Source organism: Alligator sinensis, unplaced genomic scaffold (assembly GCF_000455745.1).
Source record: "Alligator sinensis unplaced genomic scaffold, ASM45574v1 scaffold1115_1, whole genome shotgun sequence".
NCBI classification, from domain to species: domain Eukaryota; kingdom Metazoa; phylum Chordata; order Crocodylia; family Alligatoridae; genus Alligator; species Alligator sinensis.
Window position 1 is genome coordinate 1060589 of NW_005842317.1, and position 17119 is coordinate 1077707.

At 47.3% G+C, this 17119-nt stretch overlaps 1 protein-coding gene and 1 long non-coding RNA gene across 2 annotated transcripts in view; one reads left to right on the forward strand and one right to left on the reverse strand.

Moving 5' to 3' along the window:
• The window catches only part of FZD6 (frizzled class receptor 6), a 48464-nt gene that overhangs the window by 15673 nt on the left and 15672 nt on the right, over positions 1-17119 (forward strand). The window contains exon 2 of the mRNA XM_025209931.1: positions 16683-16879. Coding sequence (XP_025065716.1) covers positions 16683-16879 — 197 coding nt within the window. The remainder of the gene's footprint in view (positions 1-16682; positions 16880-17119) is intronic.
• Positions 3949-9991, reverse strand: LOC102379696. Its single transcript, XR_324427.2, has 3 exons — positions 9896-9991; positions 8241-8345; positions 3949-6104 (listed from the first exon to the last, which is right to left on the reverse strand). It is a non-coding gene; the product is annotated as an uncharacterized LOC102379696 (long non-coding RNA).

Genomic DNA, 17119 nt, shown 5'->3' on the forward strand with positions numbered 1-17119 from the left:
TGGGGGGGGTGGGGGGCAGGGCCTGGTAGGCCCTGCTGTTCTGGGAGCCTGCTGGGCTTCCTCTGGGTCCTACTGCCCTTGGTTCCTGTCATTTTTGATAGGAATCAAGAGCAGATGAATATTAATTTTCAAAGTTTTTTACAGGCCCTGCAGGCTGGATCTGGCCCCCGGGCTGTATTCTGCTCACCCCTGCCTTAGACCAACATGGCTACAACCTACACCCCTTAGCACATACAAGTGTTACAAGTTTTGCTTTTTACCACTTGAGGTGCAGTTTCACAGAAACCCCTGCACATGTCTCCTTGAAACTTGGCAGGCTTCATACCCCCAGAATGGGCTACAATCCCTGCTGTTTTCATCTGAATCAGCCAAAAAAAGTGACAGTTGCAGGTATTTTAGTCTATAGCCGAATCTCTAAATCGGTATCAAAATTCCGAAACTGATTTGGCGTAATTGAATTGGGACAGTGATCTGAAACACCGAACTGAATTATTGTTTCTCTGAAACAGCCGAATCTGAATCATAACAGCCACTTCGCACAGCCCTAACAGGTTTCCCTCACTTTTTGTTTGTGTTCTGTATGTGCAAACTTGCTCTTATGTGATGACCCTTTTAATATCAAAATGTGTTTATATGGGTCTGGGGGTCAGTACAGTTGGTGTTGGAACATATCCCTATTTGTTACATTGTAAAGTGGGTTCACTTTATGCGAATTTGAGTTACGTGCCACTTTCCAGGAACACATGTACAGCATAAAACGAGGGAAACTTGTATCTGCTTTAGAGGGGTAAGTTCTAAACCTGGTTTTAAAGGAAGTTCGGGTTAAGTGGCAATAGTAGGTGCCTCTCTTCATTAAATTCCTTAGAGGACATTACTTTTTACTTCCACACTTTTTGTTCACTTCTGTGAACTTGAACTGACAAACTTCAAGGAGAGGTTTCATATAGGTGACTAGGACTTCCTTCACAAAAGGAAATCCACTCAAATGGGAATTTAGAGCTAATATCTTTACCTCTTCAAAAATTGGCTCAAAAGGATTCGTGACCACAAGATAACAAGTTGACTTTTTGCCATTTTATCCTAAAAACCAGCATTTTCAGCAGTACGGATTTCCCCAAACTTCAAGCATAGCTATAAATTAATTACTGATGAGTAGAAAATGTGCCTGCTGATACATTATTAATGCCATTATTGTTAATCATGGTTTCACCTGTTCACCCACCCATCCATGTACCTGACCAAATCTTGTTTTTCCTTAAGTCTTTAGGTGAGAGAATGAGATGGTCCAGTAGTTATTACTGAACAAAATACAGTATAACAATGTTCCCTCTAAGGAATAGCGGTCCGTGAGTGCGCCGCCTCAGTCCGGCGTGGGACACTTATCAAAGGGGGCTGGTGGCAGAGCTGGGGGCCAGGCGCAGGCTCTGGGGAAGTGCTCCATTCCCTTGCATCAGGGCCAGGGAGTACAGCACTTCCCCGAAGCCCGTGCCAGCCCCCCTCCCCAGTTTTCATCCCTGCCTTGCCTTACCTCGGGGAGGAGCCGTTGCCTGCCCCAGTGAGGCTCTGCCGGCTCTGGGACACTGCTCCACTCCCTGGCCCTGATGCCACGTGCCTCCTCGCTCCCCGGGGAAATGTTGAGGAGCGGAGCAGTGTCCTGGAGCCGGCAGAGCCTCACTGGGGCAGGCAACGGCTCCTCCCCGAGGTAAGGCAAGGCAGGGATGGAGGCTGGGGCAGGGGGCTGCCATGGGCTCTGCCAGCTCTGGGGAAGTGCTCCACTCCCCTGCCCTGATGCAGGGGAGCAGATCCTCACCTAGGATCTGACCTTCAGCTCCTCTCCTGGTGCACGGCCTTGAAAAGGCTGTGCGCGGCTGCACTTTTAATTGCGTTCAGCCACGCACGTGCCACCTTAGAGGGAACCTTGAAGTATAACCTCATAAATCTGGAGTTCTCAGAAATCTGGCACTTTGGCAGCTGGTCCCGGAGCTGTGACTATCTACAGAGTGGTGGATGTGGTAGCACCCACCACTTGCAAGCTTCCCTCTCTGCATCTGCTATCCTTCCCTCCACCTGCCTCCTCTTTCCTCCCCCCCCCCCCCCTTGCTGCTCCATGCTCCTTTTACTTGTGTTTCAAAAATCTGACGTTTTCAAATATCTGGCAGATGCTTGGTCCTGAGCATGCTGGATTTATGAGGTTATACTGTATCCTTTTAAATATGAGCTCTGTTTATGAATTAAGCGTTTTTGGAAGATACTATCAAATAACACTTTTTTTTTTTTTTTTTCTTCAATTTGTAGGTTCTGTTTCAATGGGTTGTTTTGTGTGGTCTGCCTCCTTTCTTCTTGTTACTGTTTTTTTTTTTTCTCTGTACTTTTCATTATTTAATCTCTGCTACTTTCTCTTTGTTTGCTGATTTACTGTCTCGTCATTGTTACCTTCATCCTTTTACATATTTCTAGGGTAACTATATGGGGGAATGGGAAATCTGGGACACCCCTCTCCCAAGCCAGCCACACTGCTGCAGGCAGAGGCAGGGGTGGGGTGGGATGTCCTTCTGCGCTGGGCAGACAGAAGCAGCAGTGCCTGCTCCATGCCATTCTGCCTCCCCACCAGATTGCACCCCTTGCCTCTGCATTTCTGGGATGCTCATATTCATTCTCATAAACTGGCCAGGACTGGCCTCTGAAATCTGGGACTATCTCCGCTAAACTGGGACATAGTCATGCTACATATTTTTCTCTTACTATGCTGATTTTCTGCTTTTTGGGTATTTGATGCTGTGATTTTTTTCAGTCGGGTGTTGCAGCAGCTTGGAGTGTGGAGATCTTTTTAAGGGCACCGCTCACTATTAACACTGTTTGGTGTGTAAATATCTGCACACTACATCTTCAAGATAAACCCAGAGACTTCAAATAGGAGCCCATAGTGTCAAAAACAAGTCAACCCATTATGGTCTTTGAGTTCTTTGCAAAAAAAGATTGCTCTGTTTTATTTTTCTGTAGTCAAGAAATGAGTGAGCACCAAAAGCTAGCCTTTTCTGAGAGGTGCCTTGTGAGTCTAAACAAAACACAGTACAGTCTATCATTATGGCAAATAGAGAATCATCTGTAGAGCAACTGTGGTCTTATTTGGCTGCCAGCTGTCATGACCCAAAGGCATGATTTGTGTGTGCTTCGGCACCAGAATTATCCCCGCCAAGTTGCAGCTTCATTGCACGGGAGAGTTTCCTGTTACAGAGGAAAACCCCGGTGCAGGGACGAGTTTCCTGCCTTTCTGCAGCTTCTTTTGCAGAGTGCATTGCTCGAGTTGCAAGAGGAATGCCAGGTGCAAAAGAGTTCCCGCCACCGGTATGCAAATTTGTTCCCCGCTATTGGCTAGTTTTAAATTTATTCCCACGTGGTGGCTAACGATTGGCCTGTTAACCGTATAAGAGGCTTGAGCAGTTTCCGCCCAAGCCGAAGAGGACTCCACATCCATCTCGTGGGGACTCTGGATACACGACAGGGTAATAGAGACCCTGTGTGAGATTCAGAGGAGCTTGGCGACCTGATCCATCGCCCACCTCTTCCCGTCTTCGAGCGCAAATTTTATAAGACGCATCTCCGATTTCGATTTTGGTGGCGCGTTCACCCAGAGCATCCAGAGCTCTGTTCCGTGGAGCCTAGCAAACTCCACGTGATTGTCCGTGTTGTCTGTCTGTAACTACAGCTCAAGCAAGTTTTCCAGCCTACACCACTGCCATCTCGGTGTAAGTAAACAATCTTTAAAACTACCGCTAAGCAGCAACCAGAGGCAAGGGGAGCAAAACAGCCCTGTCAACCTGGGCTCTGGCCAGCGCAGAGCTTCTGGTGGGGCTGTTCCTGGTGCAGCTGTAGTGCGTGCAGCACGGAAAAGGGCTCGGGTCGCTCCCGGCCCGCACACCAGCATGTGACCCCATTAGAGTAGTGGGGGGAATGAACAAGTCATTGCATATGATGGGAATTTAAAAATCCACTATCTTGTCTGTGGGCAATGGTAATTAAACACAAACTATGAAAGTGACCTTTATTTTGGTATCTTTATAGACTTTTAAAGTACAAACTTAAAATAGTGAGAACTTGGTTCTTAACTTGGCCAAAGTTTGTGTCTGAAAGACTTCTCCTTTAGTGCCTGATTACAAAACTTGATAATCAACCCAGGCATATTTCTTGGCTGGGTAAAGCAAGGGCCTATACTTGATCTGAAGCCAAGATAACATTTAAATGCCATATCAGATCAGTTAATCTTTGGGGCAGAAGACATTTATTTCAGTGGCCTGTGCTCTTGCTTCTGCTATGCTGTTTTGGGCCTTTTACCCATTCTGTGTGCCTGTTGCGATGATCAACCACCTGCAAGTGGGTGAAAGGCAGCCTGGAGCTGGAGCTCCATGTGCTGGGCAGGAGCCACCTGGCTGAAGCTCCCCCTGGTCTAGAGTGGCACGGCAGGAGCAGCAACCAGAGGCAAGGGGAGCAAAACAGCCCTGTCAACCTGGGCTCTGGCCAGCGCAGAGCTTCTGGTGGGGCTGTTCCTGGTGCAGCTGTAGCTGGCCAGGTGCTGCTGTGCTCCCTTCACCTCCCTGTGGCAGTACAGGCCCTGTTAGCTGCAGCTGTGCTGGGAACAACCCTGCTGGAAGCTGTACACTGGCTGGGGCCGGGACAGGAGCCATGGTATGGGCTGTCCTAGGCAGGGCTTGACTCCACATGGAGTGCTGCGGGGCCAGGCCACTGACTAGGCAAGCTCTGCTGCATTTGCTCCCTGGCTGGCTCCCAGGCAGCAGCTGCCACCTCTCCTCTCCTCTCCTCTCCTCTCCTCCCCCCCCCCCATACACAGATGCCCCTTCCATACACCCTCTACCACCTGTCTGCCCCCCAATGGCAGTGCATGCAGAGAGGGATCACACCTGTCTTGCTCCTGAGCACTGTTCCCCACCCACCAAGCCCCATAGGGAGTTTTGGTGAGTTGTTGCATGGTGGAGAGCCAACCTGGCCTACAATGACTTTACCAATACTGCCTGTGTGTCCCTCAGGTCCAAATTATTGGCTGCTACTGCCCTATACATTTGCAGGTGCCCAGAGGGAAATGCCTTTGCAGGCTTGTGGAGAAATCTTTCCACAGGGGATTTCCTCACACTCATGCTCCCTTCCCCTCCCCACTTGCAGCCTGTGATCTGCACCTGTTGATCCCACTGCAGAGGGATTTCCCTGTGCACTGCATGAGTGCATGTGGGAACTCCTGCTTGCAGGCATGCACCCTGAAGCCCTGAGTTTTCCTTCTTCCCCAGACACATGCCCTGGACCGAGGTGCTTCCAGGGCTTGAGGGGGATGAATCTGCCCCTCAAGCCCCCTGCCCCCGAGGGCTGGATAGTCCAAGCAGCTTCACATAGCTTGAGCTCTTCCATCATAAGCAAACAGATGTGGTCTGCAATAAAGAGGTTTGATTTTAATACTACCTTCAGTCATAGCCACAGATTTGAGCATTTGCAGTGCAGCAGAAGGTATGGACATCTTTTTCACTTTATGTTGCTGTAAAATTTATGATGGTACAACGGTGATGTCTGTTTCCACCCTTCAAGGTTCTGCCTGAAGGTCTCAGTTTCAAAACATCAAGCCTTGCAAAAATTGAAGGGCTCCAGGCTGACCTTTGGCAAAACTGAAGTATAATACTGCTCCTACTGAAGTTGAAGATGACCTTCTCCACCTGCCATATTCTCTTCCTACTTGTACAGGCCATAAGAGCCACTAAGAAAGAAGTACCTTCTTTGATAGTCACCACAGCTGTTATAGCTATAGCAGAGACATCAAAAGATGAAAGCACAAGCAGTTTCCATCCAGAAGCCATCAGTGAAGCTCCAAGGGGTAGTAAGGGCCCACTTTATCAGAGCTCAGGCCTTCTTCATGAATTTCTCTACTAAGGCGGCTTCTGTCTGAAGCTCTGTATACCTCTTCACTAAGTGTTGTCATTGCTAAAACTTCCAGGCTAGATGCCACATTTGGAAAAATGATCCTGTAGTTGATGTTGGGCTAGGAGTCTGAGATTCTGCATCTGTTCTTTGAGACTGACTCTCAAGGGAATGTGGATATGAAAAGCCTTTGAAGGAAAAAAAGAAATTGCATATCTGTAAGCAGAGTTATTTGAGATGCATTGTCTGTATGTACAATCTCTTCCTCGGAGTCTCATCCCTTGTAGGGTTCTGAGGAAACTGCAGCTTATCCTATGGGTAGAGTGTCTAGAGCTTTATGTAGAGCAGGGTTGCCAGCCTTTAGCTTAGTTATTAGCCTTTGTGTGTGGCATGCAACAGATCAGGGAAGGGATAGGCAGCACAGCAGGAGCTAGGGGAAGATGCGGAAGACAGAAGATAAAGCAGGGGAGTACAGGGCAGGAAGCAGAAAACATGAGATATCCCAGAGTAGGGAACAGGAAGCAGGGCAGCAGATTGGGCAGAGGAAGGGGATCAAAGTGGCACTTCGGGGGGATGGGGGATAATCTGTGGCATGCCTGCTGAGAAGGTTGATCCTTGTGGTGTAGAGTAGGGTGCATGTTGCTTCATGGGTACTGATAAAGCAAAAACATCTGAACTTTAGCCCATGTGGCACATGAAATGTGGATATAGACCAGGGGTGGGCAATAATTTTAGCTGGAGGGCTGCTTAATGAGTTTTGGTGAGCTGTCAAGGGCTTCAAGGGTAGCCCAACCCCTTGACAGGTGCCCTACCCCTGGTTGCCATCTTGGAACCATAAGTCCCACACCTAGCCCCTGCCTTTTAAGTCAGAAGTACTTTGGGAAGGTGGGGTTGCTATCTTGGAACTGGGGAAAAAAAACCCAACAAATTATATACTAAAAACAAACATCTATGATAACATATTTTAATTTTACTTAAAAAATAAATAAATATATATTTGTCCCAATTTGTGTGCATTTACATAGTGTACATAGAGGTGATTTGCCTAATTACTCAAAATGAAGTCTCTTTCTTGTATATTGGGGGGGAGGGGGGAGTGGCAGAGCAGGTAGTGGTAGGGTATGGGTTGATAGGGGACAGCAGGTATATGTATGAGGAGCCCTCCCCTATGAACAGCACAGCCCCTGTTGCGAGTGGCAGCAGCATGCAGTGGGCCTTCAGGGCACTAATGGACCATGGCAGATGAAGTCCCCTGGAGGCACCTGGTCCTGGTGAGCCCCGGGACTGCATGTGGCCAGGCTGGCAGTTCTGTTGTGCAGAGCTCACGTACTTGAGCCCTGCACAGTGAAACCGGTGGTATAGGTTATGGGGCTTGGCCACAGTGCCAGGGAGAGGGGTGGAGCTGGCCCAGCTTCACAGCATGGAGCTCCCTGTTGTTCCCTGTGACCTGTGCATGGCAGCAAGTGGTTCCAGGCCATTTATTCCATTGCATGGGGCTATGTCTGGAGGTGTGCAGCTCAAGTGGAGAACCTGGGAACTGCATGCAAGCCCTGGGGAGCCCTGCACAACGAAGTCAGGTGGACTGCACCCCTGCTAGCCCAGGCTGCACACTGCTGCTGCCCCACCCTGTGCCCCTACCAGCTCCAGCCCTGTGGCAACAGTGTGGGCCCTATACTCCTGCCCCGCTGCCGCTTTGGTCCTATCCACTGCCACCATCCCAGCTACTTTCCTACCTTTCTGCCCAGCTGCTGTGGCCACACACCCCCAACCCCAACTTTGCTGCTGTTGTTGCTACCCCCCCCAGACACTTCCCTGCCTGTGGGGCTGGGGCCAGGGCCATCCTGTGAGCAAGGGTAGGAAAGCAGCATGCATACTGCCCCCCCCCCCCCAAGAGTGAGTGGGACTTGGCCCCCATGAGAGCACAGCTGGGGCAGCCCAGGGCCAAGCTGGATAGAGTGAATTGATAAGCACCTGTCTGTGGGCCAGATGTGGCCCATGGGATGTATTTAGCCTACCTAAATATAGGCCATGCAGCACAAAGACCTCCAGTTACTGTAACTTTTTCCTCTTACTAAGAAAGAATAGGAAGTTTGAATGCATGGGAAGCAGAAGTATAGTTGATTTATCATGGAATCATAGGGTCGGAAGACACTGCAGGGTCCACCTACTCCAGTCTCCTGAATTGAATATAGGATGCACTATTCCTAACCTATTTTACCAGTTAGTTCACAAGGTGCAACTCTACCCTGCCTTCATTTTACCAGTGATATATTTGGAATGAATACAAATCTGGGATTAAACTGCTGAAACAGTTAAACTCTTACATGGATTGGGATAGTAATGTCTTGGTTTTATTTTTCTTCTCTCATAAGGCTCATTGTTGAGTTTTTGTTTAAATGGCCCTCCAGGAAATGCAGAGGTCTTATTTTCTGTAATGAAACATTTCTAAATTGGTTAACTGGAAATAAAACCCACACTGCAAGACATATAATTGAAAACAGAGGTCAAGGCACATTCTGTTTATCTTTTTGCTGCTGCTCATTCAGTAGAAGAAAATAGCCAAGTTTCTAAAATAAATCTTTAGATTTCAGGGGTATATTATATGAATCTGCCCCCAGCATGGGCAAATAAATGGCATAAAGATGACTATGGAAAACATCCACACTTGTTGCTCTTTATGCTTCAGGCAAATTCAGCAGAAACTATTACTCTGAATTGGGTCAGCTCCTGGAATCCTACTGTTAGGACCTTATCCCCTCCTCATTTCCACAAAATACCTAGTTGTGAAGTGTGTGTATGGGGGGGGGTGGGGTGGGGTGGGGAAACATCTTTAAAACAACTGTATAGAATCACACAGTAGTTCTAATGAATCTTTCAGCGACTTACTCAGATTTTAAAATGTCCTCAATTGTCAGCCTCTACTGGCTATCCCTTACAGACTTTTTTTTAGTAGTATAATGATTATGTAGTGATTTAAAAAAAAAAAAAATTACCATAAGAAAAAAGTTTGTTAAAAATAGATTTTCCTAGAACTCTGTAGCAGGACCACGTCCCAGGGACAACCATGAAAACAACTTCTTCCCCCCCTCCTTGCCATTTCTTCCCTATTCCATATCCTCTCTTCCACCTGCCACACCTTGATGAATTACTGATTCTTGAAAAGGAAGGCTGCCCCAGGGCCCCAAAGCAAGCCCTAGTTCACTATTAGTCGGTTCCTCTCAAACCCCACTGATCCCTGTCCAGCCCTCAGGTTCTAGCCCTCCCAGCTCATTTGTGCCCCCAGGGCAGTAATTGCCTCAAGGGTTAATTTCATGGTCCCTGACCTCCCCTACAGCCTTGCAGTTGTTAAGTCATCTCATCACTTAAGTGGGGCACTTTGCCCCAAATCAGTGCCAGGCCACCCCTGGCCTCTACTCCCTTGTTGTAGTTCAGCATTCTCCACTTTTGTCCCTCTGCTCTAGCTGGCCCAGACATGGCTTCTAGGTTCTAGCCTAGGTCTCACCCTCTTGGGCTATGGTTCTGCCCCCCACAGTTTTATGCCTCTGGCTCTCACCCCTCTTGGGCTAAGGTATCACCCCCTCTTTCCCCCTGTTGGGCTTTGGGTCCCTGGCCCTTACCCTTCTTGTGCTAAAGTTTTGCCTCTCTCAGGCTTTGGGCCCTTGGCTCAGGTTCTCACCCTCTTGGGTTATGCCTTAGCCAGCTTAGGCTTGAACTCTCCCCAGGTGCCATCCGTTAGTGCCTTGAGCTTGGCCCCTGGCAGGGCTCAAAGCAGTAACATGCCCCTAAGGTACCACTGGGACCGCCTTTACCCCTGATGGTCCCAACTCTGACTGGGTAACCTAAGTGCAAATGGTGAGCAACTACTTAATGCAAACTTTCCTTTCTGGGAAAACAAACATCATAAAAGAAGAAATGCATGCTACCACTTTAAAAGGAAACCTCCTCCCCTGGAATGGATAAACACCAGAGCAGTCCTTACCCTGGGCTTTTGCAGCCCTCTGTCCCATGCTGGTTCAGGGTCCCTCAAGTAGTTCCCTCTCCCTTCTGGGAGTTCTTCTTTTCACCAGGGCCCTGAGCTTCTGTGCCTCTTAAGTGCTGTCCCTGTCAGTCAGGTGGCAATCATCAAGCCTGATTGGAAACATACAGGGATTTCCAATTAGGCTTGGTTATTGACCTCCAAGACAGCTTGCCTGTGCTGGGCTAGCTGCTGCAGCAGTATCCCCTGCTGCCCAATCAGGGGTCTGGCCTACTTGGCCTGTTGCAGAGGAGCTAGCCCTGCAAGAGGCACTGAAGGCCTTTACCCCCTGGCTACCCATTCCCCTGTAGTCGGCTCAAGGGCAGTGTTTCCCTCCATCTGGGGAACTCTGCTGCTGTTTTTCCCTTAAAGTAACGGGGAGCTGCTCCCCTGTTACACCCACCAAAATCTAAACATGTTCAACTCATAGCCCAAAAAGAAGCACATTCTATTTCTAGTTCTTTTTATGAAAAGGTAACAATTTCTGCAGAAAGCCTTTACATAAATTGAATTTCCAAATTTTCATTGAAATTCTTTCCAGAAATCTCCGCCCTCTCATTAGCTTTGATAGCAGCACCTGGAGGCGCTAATCAAGACCCCATTGTTTGCACTATAGAAGTCTATTTTAACATTTACAATTAATCTAGGTTAATGATAAGATGTAGCTGATGGATGTACAGGATGTGGTATCAATACCAACATACTTTTGCATAAACTAACTGGATGACTAAGGTAGATCTGTATAAATTTTGGACATTCCTAAGGCTTTATCTGTCTTTTGAAGCTTTTACACTTCATCTAGAGAAAGTCTTGCCTATTTGAGCTGCATGCATTTTGTAAGTGAAATAATACTGTAAATATTTTAGTGGAAGTCATTTAGAAAGTAATTCAGTTTTTCTTGAGTTACGTGCTACTACTATTGTTCATCTTCTGGGCCAGAACAAAAATTGCTAACCGACAGGAAAATTAGGGAATCCAAAGCTTAATTAAACAGAATAACAGAGTTAATAAATGTGGCATATTTCTAAACCTGTGCATCTTGTGTACAAAGCAAAATAAATATCATGATTGCAGAAAGGAAATAAATAAATTTTTAGGGTGAAATCCTGTTTTTCCTTGAAGCCAGTATTTAGCATTTAAAAGGTGGTCCACATCAAGGAATTGAAGCCATATACCTTTTTATCCATCAGAAAGTGTTTGAAGATTGGCTTCTAGTGAGGATAATTGAAAAGCAGGCTTTTGGACAAGTGAACATACTTTCACGTAACTTTACAAATCTGGCTTTTTGTAATGGAATCTACAGGTACCGCACACAACCGTAGTTCTGTAGTTTAATATTTTCCTGTTACTGTGTCTTTCTTTTTCATCCCCCCCACACACTTCTAAATGCTATAACATATGTCCTTAAAAAAAATTGGTGGATTGCAGTTTTGTCAGAGAAGAAACATAAATTTATCACATTCTTTTTCAAATCACATGTTCATCGATCAGACTTGCACTTATGGGATCTTTGTTTCAAAAAGGACCTTTAATATTAAAAAGCTTCTCTTGTAGACTCAAAAGTTTGTTTTTTCTTATGCCAATTACTGAATGACTGACTGCTTTGGACTCATTGATAGCTGACCAAATTATAAAAAGGATCATCAAAAAGTAAAGAGGTCGTTTAGTCTAGCAGCCTGCTAGAATTAGGATCATGTTTGACTAATCCATTCCAGCCAAGTGTCTGTCCAGTGTGCTCTTGAACATTTCCAGATTCCAGTTTCTCCAGATAGCCTGTTACAGCGCTTGACCATTGCCTTAGTTAGAGAGTTCCTCCTAATCTCCAATCTAAATTTCCTCTGCTACAGCCTGAAGGCGTTGCTCCTTGTCCTGTCCCCTACAGCCTGAGAGAAGCCAATCTCCATCCTCTCTCTAATTACCCTCTAGTCCCCCCACCCCTCAGTCTTCTCTTCTTTTCTCCAGGCTAAATATCCTCAGCCTTTCCTCCATAAGTCATGTTTTGGAGGCCTCTAATCATTTTTGTCACTGCGCTAGACTCTTTCCGATTCTGACCATGTCCTTCCTGAAGTGTAGGGCCCAAAACTTGACATGGTACTCCAGGTGAGGGTCTCAGGAGTACCGACTAGAACAGAAGAATCAATTTATTTGATTTGAAAGTGACACTCTTGTTAATACAACCTAGTATGCTGTTGAGTTTGTTCGTTTGTTTTTGTTTTTTTACAACAAGAGCACACTTAGTTTATATTCAGCTCATGGTCTCCTGCAGGGGTGGGCAAAATACAGCCTGAAGGCTGGATCCAGCCTGTGGAGGGACTTGTCCAGCCTGCAGCAGGTCCCTTGATTTTGCCTGGCCCAGATATTTGGCATGGTGATTCCTGCCTCAGGGTGTGCAGTGGGGCTAGGGCAACTTTGCAACTGCACTCCATTTCCTGGCAGCGGTGGCTCCTGGCTGCTATTGCTGCTGCTGGCCCCAGCCCCATGGAGACCAGCCAGAACCTGTGCAGGCAGGGCCCAAGCTGAGTGCGCAGCCCCAGTCTGTGCAAGGGTCCGAGTCCCGACTGCCACAGCGGTGGTGGATGAAAAAGCGGTACCCAGAGCCTTTTGGCTCCTCCCTGCTGAGGAGAGGCCCAGCACAGCCTGGTGGTGGCAGTGGCAGGGAGGAGCCATAGGGCAGCCTTGGCGTGTACTCCAGGTCCTGTTTTTTTTTCCTCCACCACTGGTGCCTCGTTGTGGCTGGGGCAGGCGAGCCTGGAGTGGGCTCTGCAGCAGCTCCCTACCCTCTGTGCAGAGTAGGCTGGGGCTGGAGCTGTGCACTCAGCCTGAGGCTCAGGCCTTTCCCACACAGATTCTAGCATGTCTCTGTGGAGCTGGGTCTAGCGGCAGCAGCAGCTGGAAGAAGCTGTCGCTGAAGCCAGGCTGAGTGCACAGCCCTGGCCCGGGGTCCCTGCACCACCCGCTCCATACCTGTCTGCCCCCAGCCATGATGAGCAGTGGCAGTGGGGAAAAAGCGGGACCCAGAGCCTGTGCCAGGGCTGCCCTGCGGCTCCTCCCACCCCTACCACCATCAGTGCCCATGCCAGCCCATCTGTGCCCATGCCAAATCCACCCACCTGCTTCCCTATCCCACATAAGGAGGCTTGATGAGCTGTGGCCCAGGTCAGCACCCCCCATGCAACAACAGCTCCCTAAAACTCCCTATGTGGCCTGTAGGCCCAAATAGTTGCCTACCCTTGGCCTATTGTAACCACCAGGTCTTCCTCAACCGTACTGTAGCCTAGGCAGTTATCCTCCAGTCCCTATTTGTGCATGCAATTATTCCGTGCCAGATACAGGATTTTTCACTTGTCCATGTTAAATTTCATTTGGTTGACTGTGAACCACTACTTTTTTCCCTCCTCCAGTCTATCCAGGTCATTCTGGATCTTGGCTATCCAGAATGCCTGCAACTTCACCCATATGGGTGTTATCCACATATTTGTCAAACATGCACTCAATCCCATTAACCACATCATTAATGAAGTTTATTTAAGCAATACTGGACCCAGGTCAGATGCTTGGGGAACTTGATACCTGCTCCCAACTAGACATTGAGCCATTGATGATTACTTGTTGTGTACGACTGTTCAGTCAGTTACATTTCTGACTTGCAGTACTTTCATGTAGCCTGTATTTCCTTAGCTTGTTAATAAGAATGTTGTGAGTGTCAAAAGCCTTGCAAAAGTTCAGGTATGTCGTATCACTGCTCTCCTTCCATCTAGTCTGTCACCTTATCCTAAAAAAAAATCAAGTTGGCCAGGAATGATTTGCTCTTGGTGAATCCATATTGGCTGTTCCTAATGACTTTTTTTCTCCTCTAGGTGCTTTATAATACATTCTTTGAGGACCCACTTCATAATCTTTCCAGATATTGATGCCAGGCTGATTAGTCTGTAATTTCCTGGATCTTCCTTCTCTTTTTAAGAGATGGGCACTATTTGCCCTTCAATCATCTAGGACCTCACCTGCTCTTCACAAGCCCTCAAAAGAAGATAGCCAGTATCTCTGAAATTAACTCAGCCATTTCCTTTGGTCTCTTATATACCCTTTTAATTGGAAGTAAATGGCCAAATAAAGCCTTTTCATTTTCTGATCACATTGTTATATCACACATTCTGCTCTGCTGTAAGAATTTCGCCCATTATCCCTGGGTATCTGCAGATTTTTAAATGGGTCACTTCAGCTTTCTGTTCCTGGTAATACAGAGAATTTTAGAACAAGCACTAACTTGAACCAAGGAGATTTATATTTCTGTAAAAATTGTGAAACATGCTTTCTCAAATAGATCTCTTGATCTAAGTTTATCGTTGCTTGCATTCCTATCATGTGCTGCAGCTATGGCTGCGTACATGGATTCAAATCATCCAGGACAACTTTCTCAGGTTGGTTTTTCTGAGAGAAAAACTGGCCTGTATAGAAGTTGAGAAGGAAATAAAGAGCCTGCAGTGCAGATGCTGGGCTGCCAGGGGTCCCTAGAGCATGCAGCCCAGGGACCTTTGCAGGCGTTTTTAGTGAAGGCAAGTGGGGATTGTTAGCATCAGGGAAAGTGGGAGTGGGGTCTGTGCCATGTACAGAAGAGTCCTCCAACCTTCCTTTCCTCCATGCTGTGTTGGAGCCCAGCTAAGGCTGGACAGGGTGTACGGTTGTATACTTCCCTGCACCCAAGTGCTGCAGTGTGATTCAAGCAGGCAACAAGCCAGGAGCAGAACACCCCCCCTAACTGCTTCAGCCCTGGGCTTTTCCTGCCAGAAGTACTTGGGAAGTTCTGCTCCCTGCTTGGTTGGGACTGGCAGATGTTCTTCCTCCCCCTATTGGAGGGGGAGGGAGAAGCAGCAAAGCCCATGGGCTGCCTATACAGAAGTTCTCTATCCTGAGAGAAATTCTCCAGGGAGCCACTTCACTCAGGCTTTTTCCAAGTTATTTTTTTCCCAGGGTGGCCACTTTTTTACTCTAGGAGAAAAATGATGAACTTCTGTACACTCGTGGCTCTCCAGAGAGAGCAGAGACTGGAGAAACTGAATGTCTGTCCATGCCCAAAGATGGGAAACTAATTTTAAAAACATGAGTAATCAGTGCATTGCATTTCAGTTTCTGCACTTTAATGGCCAGGATACTTGCATCTTTACCTATTAATCAATTTGGTGTGATACAAATAAACATATTTTCTTCAGTAAGCCTGTGTGATAAAGTAGTGGACTGAACTCATACTAAAATGCTGTTTAAATGTTATGCTGGGGGTTTGGTCACCAGATATTCAGTCTTGTTCCAAATTTTCAAATATGTTACTGTGCAGTAGGCATACTGCACAGTAAGCCGTCCCTGGGAACACATCTATACGGAGCAGATTTGCTCCGAATGGGAGCAGCCTGGTACAGGATTGCTCCCACCTGGCTCTGCTCCCCAACAGCAGCCAAGGGAGCTCCAGGCTCCCTCGAGGGGCTGGCAAGGGGCAGAGGGCTGGTCAGAGTGGGTACAGGGCCAGGAGAGCTCAGTTGGCTGCAGCAGCAGCTGTCCCCTGGCCCTCTACGCATCAGGAGGGGAGACCTCATGTACACTGGGCTGAGACTGCTACCCCTGCAGTGGGCAGAGCTCTCCTGGCCCCGTGCCCGTCAGGACACACAGGTACTCATTAGGACACAACTGCCAGCAAGCCCCCTACTGGGTAGGGCTTTCCTGCCTGGCAGGGAGTTTGCTGGGAGCTGTCCCAGGTGTGGGGCATCTGCCGGCAAGCCTTCTGCTGGGCAGGGTTCAGAGGCTTGCTGGCAGCTGCCCTGCTTGGCCTGGAGGTGGCTGCTCTGGGGAGTGGGCAGGGGCTGGGAACCATGCAGTTCTGCACCACACTGAACTGCTCCAGGAGACAGGCAGGGGCTGGGGTCCCAGCCCCCACTTGCCCTCTGGAGCTGCCAGCTCCATGCGGGGAACCAGGATGGGGCAGAAAACTTCCCAGTCCTGGTGCTAATGAGCTTCTGCTGCCTAGGCTGACCAGGAACAAATTTGCTCCCAGTCAGCGTCTAAAAGTGTTACTGCGCTGTAGCTACTACCCAGTTAATCTAGTACCTGTATTTACAGGTACTAGCTAACTGCACGATCAATGGTGCGCATGTGTAGATGGTGACACTTTACTGCACAGTAAAACTTCTCATTTAGACATGCCCTTTGGGGAATTGTTGATTGTGCTGAGTTTTTGAAATGGCATGTAGAAAATGTATTAATGGTAAGCTACATTATAGGTAAACAAACATTCTTTCAGGTACCCCAACAGTGTGAGAATACTGTTTTGAGGTGAAGATTTTCAAGTCAGTGGGAACTACTAGAGAGTAAACCCTTTTTAAAAACAAGTTTTTTCAGGATCCAGTTTTAAGCACCCATATTTCAAAATCTTGGTCATAGATTACAATAATCTATATATATGTGTGTATGTGTATGTACTGCTCCCATTATGCAAATAGGGGAAATGAAATTCAGGAGGTTGCAGCTGAACCAGCATCCCAGAGTACAGTTTGTTAGAGGTGCTAATAGAACCCAGAACCTTATTTCCAGTCATTCAGTCCACTAGATAGCATCCTCCTTTATAACTATTAGAAAAGTGGAAGTTTTTCCTGCCTTTGAAAACAAACCTGAAACATAGCAATTAAAATTAGTTCTGCTTGAGGTTTCTGTTTTAAAACTTGCTAACCAAAATCTTTCTCTTTTTATTTTTTTTTTCTCAACAAAGCCTTTTCTTCCTCTTGTGAATCTCCATTGTTCACCAAATGTGCACACATTTCTGTGCAGCGCATTTGTGCCTGCCTGTGTGGAGCCAGTTCATGTGATTCACCCTTGTCGAAGCCTTTGTGAGAGAGTGTATGCTGATTGTAAACAATTGATGGACACTTTTGGGATCATCTGGCCTGAGGAACTTGAATGTAACAGGTATAGTTTCTTTATCTGATGGATAATAAGGATGACATTTTTCATACCCACCACATCTGACCCTTAGCTGAACTGAAAATCTGGGATAGAAAATGTGTTAGGTGTACACTTCGGTTTATACCGAAGCAGTGGAAACCTAGCTATTTCCACAGCAGTGAGGACTCTGGGGCTTGTATGAGCAGGGCAAATTTTTATTAAGACACTTTATGCAATTATTTTTTTCTAGATTTCCTGGGGAAT